At 36.6% G+C, this 13,627-nt stretch overlaps 1 protein-coding gene across 1 annotated transcript; it reads left to right on the plus strand.

The window, feature by feature from the left end:
* Positions 1-365: 365 nt before the first annotated feature.
* LOC139970773 (uncharacterized) lies at positions 366-12,600 on the plus strand. The gene is made up of 4 exons (XM_071976748.1): positions 366-837; positions 2,173-2,214; positions 9,160-9,300; positions 10,755-12,600. Exons 1-4 carry the CDS (start codon positions 606-608, stop codon positions 11,003-11,005), a joined length of 666 nt encoding a protein of 221 aa, XP_071832849.1. The 5' UTR covers positions 366-605; the 3' UTR covers positions 11,006-12,600.
* Positions 12,601-13,627: the final 1,027 nt, after the last annotated feature.

A 13,627-nucleotide genomic window follows, 5' to 3' on the forward strand; every position in this document is an offset into this window, starting at 1 on the left:
TATTTTCAACGTGTAAAATTATCACAAGAATCGTGTTAAGTAGAGGGCAGGTGGAAGGGTGTTTTTTTTTTTTACATTTTTATCGATTTTACCCATCCTTGTATACGTTATACTTTCATGAATATATGAATACCTAACTTGCAGTTAAAATTCAGATGATGCCTGATGTGAGTTTTACTGAATGTCAGGGTGATTTTTGAAGGACATGTTTTTCATTGTTCTTTTTGCTATTGACAAATTCTTTTCTCTTGTATCCAGCTGGCGCGATTCTTGCTGTTCTCGTTTGACCTTGCAGTTCCATTGGACTGTGGCCAATAAGACGCCTTCACACGCGTCTTGAGAACCTATGCTTAATAGATACAAACAATTTACTTAACACTTGTAGTTCAACTTCACTAAATATTGAAGGAGAAACAACAACAACAACTACAACAGCAACAAAACAATACGTTGAGACTAACGATGATGATTTTGCAAGCCACATGCATTCTTTCCGATCTATGAAGTTAAAAGTCTAATTTCAATGCGGCGACTTTCGAACAGGAGCCGAAACTAGTCCCTTAGGAATAAAGATCTCCTCTTCTTATTGAGGACATATCATCGCAATGTGTACCGCCAAATCTCTAACCGAACTCACTGCTCTTGAACGGAAACATCGTAACTTTCGTATCTGGTTGAGTCTGTTTGGTTTGTTAGCTGTGTCGAGTCTTATTGTAGGCTGTAGCAGCGACTGGTGGGTTGTTTATTACCCGCCAAACACTGACAAGTACACGCAGTCGTTCACTGTCAATGGTAATACAGGTCTATGGAGAAGCTGTATATCACCTAACGAGAATGGTAAGTATATGCGGGAATTCAAATATGTTTACCACGGTTATCATAAGTATTGCCCCCTAATTGTGCTAGAAAGCCCCAAAAATGGTCACACGGGCAAAATTGTCGAACCACTCGGTAGTTTACAGCCAACGTTGGCAAACCATCCGCGGCTCCGCATTTGATAAATTGATTTGCATATGTCAAGTAACAGCCAGCGGAGGGGTGGAAGGGAGAGGCGGAGGGATGAGAGGGGGGGTGGAGTTGTCGGAACATGCGGTGATGTTTCAACATTATCTTTGATGCATATAATATTAGTCCATTAATACTTCGAAGAAAGTAGTACCATGTGATTACGAGATTTAGCATATGTTTTCTTCCTCTCTTTTCTTAGGGGGGGGGGGAGGAGGGGAGGGGGGTTTAGACATTTATATACCTATACATTTCATGTATAAAGATAAGTAAAAAGGAGTACCGTCTATGTACAACAGCGGTTCTTGAACGGATGCCCGTGGTCGAAGTCCGGCCCACGAAAGATTTCAATGCGATCCGCGAAAAAAATTGGGCCACATCTTAGCATGATTCGGTCGTGCAGGCTTTAATGATCTTAGGCATGCGTAACACCCCTGTAGGCAAAACCCTGCAAGGTGGTCAATCAAGATAAAGTGAAATTTTCCTAACCTTCATCTGATAGAAACAATGGTACCGGTATTCATACTGCTCATATTGACAATACAGGTACTTTTGACGCGGGACATAAAAGTACACTAATATAGAAAAAAATTGGCCAAACTTGAGTGCACATTCTAAAATTTCCGAAGCGATGACGTTCTTATCAAAGTCTTTCCATAACGTCGGGCTTATCATATAATATATGAGTGAACCTATAAAGTAAAACATATTTCTTCTTTACGATAAATAATAAAATAAAATACAAATCTATGGTAAGCCAAGGTTTAGCGATTGCTAATCCAGGGTTAGTGAGTTTACGTCCGTCACCTACATGTGTGAAGTAATTTTCTGCGGCCTCATTTGGTTATCATCTGAAAGATTTTACTCCTGACTCAATTTAGTCACTTGATACAGTATCAACTTTGTTAACTATCTAGAACATAATTAGTTAATATTAAAATTGGTGGTCGATTTCCCATGTTACTAGCTTGAAAGAACAAACAAAGTAACAAGCAAATATTTCATCACTATAAATATATAAAGCAATGTCTATAAGGTGAAAAAAACGTTGCTGACCTAGGCCAAATGGGGTTATTGTTATTATTATTTTTATGTAGGTTTTAATCTACAGATTCCACATTTTGATTGTTTTTTTGCATCTTGATTACTGATTTTCGTCTGTTTCAGTGACATTATGTGAGTCCATTCTGAGTGAAGATTTCATAGCAGGTAAGTAGAAGTGATATTAAAATAGCAGAGGTTTAATTAATTAATTAATTAATTAATTGGGCTTCAGTCACTCTAAGTGACATTCTCTTGAGTAAATGATATTGTCTCATTGTCTAATTGCTTTTTATATACCATTTTGCTAATTAAAAATCGAAAATAAACATCTTGCTACAATATGCTTGGGACAACCTTATAGTCAATATGCTGACTGTGACTTTTTTGCTGATCATAGAAAAAGAATCGATGACGCAATCTCAGCATAATACAGCTACTTGTGGGGTTGGAAGGGGGATGGGAGGGAGGGGAAGGGGGTGTACACCCCATACCCCATAGATTCGCACCTGAGTATAACAATAAGTCTGATTCAGATGTAACGATGTTACTATATATACCACATGTTTGTTAGATCGGGGAGGTGGGGGAGGTGGGGGGGGGTGCATTCTTGCCAGCATGGGTCGTATATTGACAAGCCAGTCAAACCCATTTACACTTCCTGTGGTACTAGGGAAGCATTACATCGGCATGCCAACCCAACCTACCCCTCCCGCCCCCTAACAAACTCCACTTTTTTTTACCCCAATGATCCTGGACACTTGTACCTTTTTATGTATGTGTGTGTATATACATATATATATATATATATATATATATATATATATATATATATATATATATATATATATATATATATATATATATATATATATATATATGAATATAATACATAAACTGATACTATTACGCTTTTTCCTCGATAAGAGTTGGCGATAAATTATACCCGTAGACGATGATGATAAGGTATCCGTTGTAACAAAGCTGTAATGAGCCTCTGCAAACAGCCTTTCGTCTTATTGAAAGCGCATATTGCAGAATAAATGAATGTACACTATAATGCAGGTAGGCCTATATATCTCTATTTGTACACTATCTACCTGTTTGACAAAATTCTCGGAAAAGGTAATAACTTATTCACAAAAGGTAGTTTCTGAACACGATGTAAATTTGATTATTGATACGAAAAGTAGTCTTATCATATATTAAGAGCTGTTGGGAACGTTCGGTATATGTGGCACCCGTGCGTGAGCTACACGAGTCGTGCAGAAATGAGAATAATTGATGCACGTCATGCTGCGGCTTTTGTTATGCAAATTGACATTGAAGAAGATTAAATGTAATGACTTGACATGACATGTATTGGTTGTTAAATGCCATTGTTCTAACCGGGCTTCAAGTGTGTTTTTCTGACTCGGCCTTAACAGAGTTATGTTGTCAAATAGGCATATTCCAAATATATATATATATATATATATATATATATATATATATATATATATATATATATACATATAGACATATATACATATATATATATATATATATATATATATATATATATATATATATATATAATATATATATATAGGCCTATTTATATATATACAAAACGATTCTTGGACAGATAAATCTAGGAAAGCGAAAGAAAATTTCTGGGAACTAAACCTAAAGACCACGGCACCATTCGGTTTAAACATCAGAAACGATTTGCCGTCCCAGATAAACCAAAACAATTCCTTTACAATTACGACGGAATCAGATTAAAATAATCCGACGCGGATTTAAATAATCCGAATTTCTAAAACTTCTGCTCAATTCAGCAGAAATCTGTATGTCGCTTTGCCTTTACAACCATGCCGACATCTTCTCTATAAAATAGTTTCAATTCCTGCTACTCCTTGTCACTTTCGGTGATCATGCACTGAAGAAGAGCTAGTTTTGCTCGAAAGCTCTGCAAAAACCAAACATTGGCTGTTTTACTTCCAATCACTTACCTAATTCAATTATTGTATCTAACTCGAGATCCAGCCTTTCCATGGGCGGAGAAACAGGGGGGGTTGGGGGGGTTTTAACCCCCCCACTTTTTGAAGAGGGGGGGGTTGGCCCACACAATCAACCCCCCCTAGTTTTTGCCTGTAATGTTCTGTTGTAGCCTATGTTATGTGCTCCAAATGGCATAATAAATCAAATTATTAAATTTGAAATTGTTAAAGTCATTTCAACCTTTTACCTGGTAGGCTACATCAACAATTAACGACCGAAAACCGAGTTAGAATTGACCCACACATTATTTCTAGCCCCTTTCCCCCACCTTGCGCATTGGAACTTGTAGCTCATAGCGCTAACTTCACCCCACAACAGACATACACAAAATAACGTTTTGTTGCTGTTGAATAGCTTTGGAACTGTATACACTTGCCAACTTCAACGAGGTGAAGGAAGGAAAAGAAAAAGCAGAAAGAGAGAAAAGGAGAAAAGGATGGAGTAGAAAATACGGCAAGAAAACGGGAAGAGAAAGAGGAACAGTGACAAAATTATTCGAATTTGTAAAGCAAACAGCAGATATCACATCATATCAGTGATCATGAAAATGGCGTTCCACGATAAACAGCCTCCAAACCATGGGCGCAGATCCTGGTGAGGACAGCGGGACGCGTCCCCACCAACTTTTTCAGTAGTGGGGACATGATATACCGTGTCCCCACCAATTTGTCTTGACCAATAGCTGCATTTCAAGTTCCCCTGTATTGAACTTTGGCGCAGTTTGATCCAGCATTGTGCAAATGACATGCAGCAGTTCTCATTTTATTGTATTTTATCCACAGTTGTTAAATATAGGACGGAAATCGCATTTGCGGCAGTCTATATTTGTTTTCTGGGAGAGGACCCCAGACCCATCGTATATACAAAAGTCTACTTGGATTATTTGTCCCCTGATTTTCTTCTACAGACGCCCATGTATTTCTCCAAACTAAATTTCTAAGCCATGAGATCTAAAACTTAAGGAGGTTTAGGAGCATCATTAGGTCTGGGAAGTGTTATTTCCGGCGATCTGGGAGGTATATTTGCCCCAAAAAATCGTACGCTACGCGCGAACCCATGGTCGCGCTCCGCTTAGATAGTGTCATAGGACAGCCACGCGTCCCCACCATTATCCAAGACTGATCTGCGCCCATGCTCAAAACTGTCGATGTGTGTAGTATTCGGTTTCGGAAATATCTGGTATATTTTTATTTCCTTCAACGAAATTTTTTAGTAGCCGTCTGAATTTTCGAAAATTCCCTAACCAACATTCTTCATCATACTTCATCATACTCGTGCAATTTTGACCCGTCTGTTAGGGTTTGAAGAAGGTTTTTCTATATCGGTTGTCCATAGATGATATTTTGTGCAACATTATGGGTATGTTTTGAAGTGAATTTATTCACGAGAATTGTGAATTTTCTAATTCTGAACAGTGGGGCTGACGGATATTGTGGGCCGCGATGAAGAATCACCTACAAAAGCAATGATCCACAGGATATGTGATGAAGTCGAACATGATGTGTGACTGGTGACAATCTTCAAAAAGGTTATAGATGAGAAAAAAAGTATTTGGAAAAAACTTGGTTCTCAGGCAAAAGTGTACATATGGTTGGTCAGTTTCAGGCCCGAGAAGTGCCATTTCCGGTGATCTGGGGGTACCAAAACCAGAAATTTGCTTGTACGCTGCGCGCCAACCAATGGTGGCGCTCCGCTTAGATAGTAATACGCGCCCCCCGGGTTAGAAAATCCTGCATACGCCCCTGGTTAAATGCAGCTTTTCAAGGCCTGGGCAGTGCCATTTACTGCAATCTGGGAGGCAATATTTGCCAAAAACTTCTTGTGCACTTCGCGCCAACTTATGGTCCACTTAGATAGTGAGCCAGCAGTTATGACTTTTTATTTCATCAATGGCCTGCAACCCCCCCCACTTCTGACAAGAAATCTCCGCCACTGAGCCTTTCTCTAAATGCAGCATAGTTGTTTAACAGTTTTTCCGTTATTCCTATATATATATATATATATATATATATATATATATATATATATATATAACCATCAACATGTGTGGTTAATGGTACATATTGCTTGTGAACAAAAGAAAGAACAAGTCTTACCGACCGGCAGTATTAGATTTATCTTAAAGGAAATCAAAACTGGTTTCTTGTCTGTGGTTCGTGTCTGTTTTTTTTTAAGTGTTTTTTTATATTTTTTTTTATAATATATTAAGAAGCAATATAGTGGTGCCCTGTAAATGTGAAATCCCTCAAGGTTATCTGTTTTCTGATCTGAATGATCTACTTGTTAATACCCTGTTGTGCGTCAGAAGTGCGTAAAATTCAGGAATAATCACAAGTGTTACTAAGGCAACAACCTGACTCCTTTTGTTATATCCCTGATTATATTCCTTTTTACAATATATTTTGTTTAAGTTTCGCGACGGTTATTAAACAGAGAACACAACAGAATAATGCCTCATATATATTCAAAATTATTCTCGCTAGTTTCTTTTTAAATCGGTACAGTATGAAAATATGAAGATACTAGCTGGTTGGGTTTGCAACATACCCACCTTCATTATACAAACCAATGTAGTAGTTCGTGTTGATTCATATACCGGTGATGTGGCCGATTGGATAAAGGCGGTGGCATTTGAAGCAAGGAGGCTTAGCAATTGGGAGGTTCGGGTTCGATTTCCGGCCGGGTCATAGTAAGGTGGGTTTTTCATTCAAGATCGATCTACGGTTTTCCCATTTGAGAATATTGGAAAGTTAGTTTTTGTTCGGAATGTTGGTACAAATCTACAGTAAAAGCCCATACCAAGCTTATATATTTTTATACTAGTCAATCCCTTTGTCCAATGTGGCCAAAACTATTAGCCTAGAGCAGTGGCGTATAGGATACTGTAAAACAAAGGAAGGGGCGAAAACGGTGTGGTTTGGGGGTATCTCGCAAAAGAATTTTTGTTTTGAAGATGCTACGGTGGCCCAAATGGGATGATTATATTTCCGATATTCTAATCTTTCTCGAAATTTTGCTATATTCTCAAAATGTCGTCATCTTTTCGGCGACTACAGATATATCCAATTGTTAATAATTTATCTTAAATTTTTCGTCGAATGTGCTGGCTATTTACCTCAAAATTTCAACTTTATAATTTCGATCTTTTTATTTATCTTTTGTTTTAGACTACTTTTCGAAATTCCGTACCAAAATACTAATATTTTGTTTTAAATTTCGACCATTTGGTATCAAAATTGCAAGTATTAGCTCAAAAGTCATTACAGTAGGGAAATCTCGAAATTTCGAACGTCATATCTAAAAGGTTTGACTGTTGTATCTAGTCAAAATTTCCACGATATTCCCAAAAATACGAACATACGAACCGCATGGACTATCCCCTGTATATTGTACAACAATATCAAGTAAAGGTCTTTTTTTTTAATCCATCCCCATCCTCCTCCCCTCCCGTCCCCTCCCCTCCCCTCCCCACTAGATTTTTTAAAGAAAGCACCTGGTTTGGTGTCGAAGTTGGTCTCGAATGGATACGACTCGTTTTCTATATCCTTTAACGGACAAAACCAGTAAGAATATTCGACTAATAAGTCACACGAAACAGAAACAGAAACATAATGTTTGGTACAAAAACATAATAAAAAAAAAAAAAAAAAAAAAAACCTACAAGATGTTTCTTTGTTTCTGATTGTTCCAAATAAACACGAATTATCGACTTAATAACGTGGTAATTTCACGTGAATTTAATCAGTGTTTTCTGCTCGATTAGCGCACATAGGTTGGTAGGCGGTTATAATCGCAAAATGACCATATCAATGCGCATTCAGTGAAAGGTGAAATACGGCGGATGGACACAACAAGCAAAGACAATTCGATTATGCATCGCGAAACAGAAATCAAGAGCGGATGTAATTTTACCTCGAAAACCGGCATACTTACACTTGAGAGAGTCTTGAAACATGTGCCCTGCACCGCGAAAATATATTTCAAATCAAATCACTTCAAAAGTTAGAGTTGGAACAACAAGACGAGGAAACAGATTGAAACAACTTGTGTGAGAGATGATTAGGTCACATGGGGGAGGAAAGCTATTCTTCTCTCTAGTAAATTGCGATTGCAGCATCCAATTAATTTCAACTCCTACTGTTTAATATACCGTTAGATATATATCTATTTTACTAAATTCGGCGCTAGGGCGAAATAGGAGAGTGGAAATTTGACGCTAAGGCGAAAAAGTTGTTTCGCCTTAACGTTTTTACTACCATTTCTAGCCAAACTTTTTTCTGTCGCAAATAGTCTTCTCTTGTTATCCACTGTCTAAAACTAGGGTTTGGTTAGTTATAGGGTCAGAGGTTAGGGAGTTTATGAGGAATTAATGTTTTATTTTAGTGTGCAAATCAATGGGGAATTATATATATATATATATATATATATATATATATATATACAATATTAAAAACTTTCCTATATTTTTTAACTGCTCATCATCGTCGTTCATGAACGTGCTTGAATAACAAAAGCATTGCGCAATTGATTCAAACTGTTTTTGGTAAGAGGTTGAACCTTTGTGGAACTTAAAGGCCAGTGGTGAATGGAGTTTATAAAAGTGAGAGTGTGGCCCTACAGTGATTCCCATAAAGGGACCTTCGTGTGCGTGTTTGTGGTAGTGGGGGATGGAGGGGGGGGGGGTTCAAATGGTGCATTATGAGGCATACATAGACTATAAATCATGATTATGTCAAAGCGCCAGATGTGATAATAAATACTCGTTGGAAAAAAAACAGAGGGGATTGGGGGGGGGAGGGATGGTAACACACCCGGAGTTGTGGCCTAATTCTTCCCTGAATGAAAGTATAGAAGCACCCGACTGAATTATTCCACCCCCCCCCTGCCCGACTCACAGTCGTTTCATAAAACACTTACCAATATCTGGGGCTAATAGTGAGGATCATAACCACCAGTAAAGTACTTAGTGTAAACTTGGCAACTTTTAGCGATGCTAAAACTTGGAACCAAATTTTGACGACCTTTGACACCATGATTTTGTTTATTTTAATATTTTATTTACCAAAGTTCCAGACTTCTTACCGGGCCTGATCATGACCTGTGGTGGAACTTTCTTTGTTACGGTGGCTGAAGGTTTGCTCTTATTCCACATCAGATTCGCCACTCGGTGCTTACCAGTTACTTCCGCGTCCTTCTTCATCCTATCAGGTACGAGCAAACTTTTCCATTTTTCTGTTTTTTTGCTATTTGGTATAGTTAACGATGTGGGAGACTTTAATGAGATTTCCTAACAGAAATATGTATATATAATAAATATATATAAAAAAATATATAAATATATAAATATATATATATATATATATATATATATATATATATATATATATATATATATATATATATATATATATATATATATATATATTATTATATTATCCTAGAAAATAATAGAAACGTGTTATTGGATATTACTTTATGATGGTCATTATGATCATTTTGTCTTTCATCGAAATTATACATTCATATTTAACTGTGAAGGGGTCCTAAAGAAATCAGTGAAAAACTATGAATTAGTAAATACCCTTTGCTGTGTGATCCAATTGATCCCAAATTAATACGTAATTTATGACCAATTTCCTTCTGTTGACTTGCTCATTATTACAAATTGTAGAAATGACGTCATATAGTTATACTGGCACAAAATATTTCGTTGTTGTCTCTTTATATTGTCATCAATATTTGCAGTACTTAACCTTTCTTTATGTTACTTTTTGAACAATGTACGTGACAAAGTGGCGTCGATATATAAGTTCAGTATCTAACAAGGGAATCACATGGAAACATGTATGCAGCTTATATAGTCTATTCTTCGTTCTTTTTAAATTGATAAGAAATAAAATGGAAAATGAAAATGTTTAATTCGTTTATCCTTTACGAATCTTTTTTACTAATTGCCATTTGCATTTGGACAAATTCGCAGATCAAATTCGGAAGATTTTAAAACACTTTTGTTTGTTTTGTTTTTTTATTGTATGGGATTGAGAATTACAAACAAAAATCACCATAGCGTCCGTGTATACCAAGATTGTCATATGATACTCATACAGCGGTTTATGTGTCGACATGGCAAGATAGCAGTGGCGTACACACAGTAGTGCGCATGTTTGTGTCTACGGATTGAGACCCCTCCGCTCCTTTCATAAGCCACATTTTGGACACTGCAGTTTCTGATCTCAGACCTTTACCTCTTTTTTCTTATTTCTTTATAAAGATACGTGCTATTGTTATCAATAATAATAATGATAATGATGATGATGATGATGATGATGATGATGATGATGATGATGATGATGATGATGATGATGATGATGATGATGATGATGATGATGATGATGATGATGATGATGATGATGATGATGATGATGATGATGATGATGATGATGATGATGATGATGATGATGATGATGATGGTGGTGATTATGATGATGATGATGATGATGATGATGATGATGATGATGATGATGATGATGATGATGATGATGATGATGATGATGATGATGATGATGATGATGATGATGATGATGATGATGATGATGATCACAATAATAATACATTTCTAAAATATATTTCTTTTTGTTTCATTTTTTCCTTAATTTTCACAGGTATCGTGTCTTTGATTGGTTGTCTGTTCCTGTTACTTTCCTTCTCCTTTGCACTACCCTGGTTTCCAACTGAACGAACCATTTTAACAGATTTCCACGCCTCTGTTGAATGGTCGTTCCTCTTGACGTTAGTAGGATCTGCGTACAGTGTCGTTTTTGGTCTTTTCATATTTCTTTCTCTCCGTTTTGTCAAGAAATCATTCACCGACGCAGACAAAGATTCCCTCGAAATAGAAGAAATTATTGGGTGATGTAATCAGAGAAAGGGGAGGGGGTATAGGCATGCATAGAAAGCAATCAAAACAAGAACATATATCAATATTTTCATGACAGAAATTTTGTTGGCGCGTTACGACATTATTCGTATTTTAACGATATTGTTCAGATTTGTAACACCACACATTATACAAATTATTAGTTGGACAAATTTCCCAATTTCTTCACCGTGACAAAATGCTTTCTCTAAACTTTATTAAAATAAAAGACAAATAATGTTCTTCCATTAATACATCAAATCTAACGAAATAATGTAGAAAACGGTCATGTATTGAGATATTATGAATTCCAACCCCCGGAATCCTCCTTTAAGTGTATATCTACGGTAACTCTTACATGCCATTGTCTACCATGCTTTGTATTCTAGCAAGACTGAGAAGACAAAGTACAATATATATCTATGCATTGTCTATGTATTATGATATATTAAGACGAGAATAATAAAATAATAAAACATCTGTCATTTTACGCAGAAATCCATGTTTTGAACGAATCTAAGTAGACATACATTGTCGATTTCTGATGCGTATAGTGTCATTGAGAGAAGGAACCCTTTGTTTATTTTCAGGGTGAAGAGGAAATAAATGACACCATAAGGCCGCATTGATAAAAAACCAAATAACAAACATTTAAGGAAACAGGGATATACTATTTGTCGGTTTATTCATAAAATATTTATACTAGGCTATATGCAACAAGCGAATTAGTCATTCTTTGGCGAATTAATCTCTTTCTGTCATTACACCACCCACACCCCCCCCCCTCCATCCCCAGGCTTCCTAGTAAACTTACACAAATAAATGTCGCGTGCGAGATTGATTCAATATAACCATATAGGAGTGCTGTTGTAGGATATATGAAAAGGAAATATACTAATAAAGGAAATTTACTTGCTCCATAAATGCTTTTTTTTTTTTGTGTGGTCACAATGCCAAAAGTCTCCCGTATGATGGTAAAAACCCATTTGTGCTTCGAAGGCTTTAATTAAAGAGTTCGGCCATTTTTTATGTTTTAATTCAAATAAAGAATAAAATATCTTAATTCGATTGCTCTAGACCTAATCTTCTTATACTTATACGAGTCCGGACGCGAAGTTGTTACTTTGTGTTAAATTGGTGTTACTAATTGGGAGAAAGAAAAACACTTCACAGCTCTCAGAAAGTCGCACCGAATATGCACAGGCTGATGTGGAAAGTGGAACAAGGTTATTTGGGAGTAAAATCGCATGAAGCTGATGCTTTTGACCTTGAAAAATACTCCTTAATCACGATGGAGTATAAACGTTTGCAGTGTATGATAACATTTGTAAATTTCTACCTTTTGCTATAGATAGCTCAAAGTAAAAGGAATTTACAAAAAGTATTTGTTTAATGTACCGATCTTCAACTCGTCACAAATGACTTTACATCTTTATTATTATTATTATTATTATTATTATAATTATTAGGAAGTCGCTTTATAGGTTTGTTGGCAGTCCATCACGGTAGTGTTATGCACCTGCAAAAGGGGAATGAGGTTATAAAACTAGACTTGGTTTCCCCTCATCCCCCCCCCCTCCCCGCCCGTCACTCCCTCATAAAAAAAATCCAATTATAGTATGGCATCTGTGATATCATCAATTCAATTCGGTAATGTTTAATATACAGATTCTCAATACATCAAAAATCATTTGGCATTTATTTTGTTAGGGCGTTGTTTGCAAGTTTGTTGACCACCCACGCCTCAGTTGAGTTAATGGGTTTGTCACATTGGAAGGAGGGAAAACAGTGACGGAAATTGGCTTATAAGCCAATTTCCGTCCTCACGGGCCCTCCCCACCATGCCCTTCCATTCAAATAAAACAAGGTCTGTTCTCTTCTAATCTTGGAGGAGGTATAGTTTACATAGCAACATGTACACTTTCATTCCCCTCTACCTACATAATCAAAATTTGCCTCCTACGTCTTTAGCCTATATGATTGAATGTTTTTTTTTTTTTGGATAGCCTATAATAATATACAGTACATCATTTGCAATAATGACTTGCTGAAACGCGTCATAAACTTTGTCTATTCTCTGCCTTGCATGCATTTGTTTTAATATAAATTAATACATGAAAATAAATTGATGGATTTATATCAATTTTACAGATCGTTTCGTGCAAACTGATCTTCATTATATCTTAATTGCATTATTTGTTTTGTGTCGCGCCGCGCGCGTAAAGTGATTTGTTGGTGACAAAGAACTCTAAAAATAGCCTTTCAGAGGACAATGAAGCCCACGTAACACCTGCCACAGTTTGGATAATCTAGAAAATGTTTGTAAAGGTTCTATTAATTGCGACGTGTGAGTCGAAATTGATTTTTGAAAGGATTTTATAATTTTTCTAATTTTTTTTATTTTAGTCCCTACCCCAACACGGACTATCATACGCCCTCACACCCCTCCCCCACCCACACCGCATGTGTCGAAACTGGCAATATAGTTGTGTAGTGGTATAACAAAGCAGTCTTTATAGCTCGCCGGATGTTGGCAAACCTTTGAATGTTTTCACCTCAAGTTACAGGACAAAACTATAAACGGAGGCTCGCCTTATAACTGTTGGTGCCGTCCCCTCC

This window comes from Apostichopus japonicus, chromosome 8, assembly GCF_037975245.1.
Source record: "Apostichopus japonicus isolate 1M-3 chromosome 8, ASM3797524v1, whole genome shotgun sequence".
NCBI lineage: Eukaryota > Metazoa > Echinodermata > Holothuroidea > Aspidochirotida > Stichopodidae > Apostichopus > Apostichopus japonicus.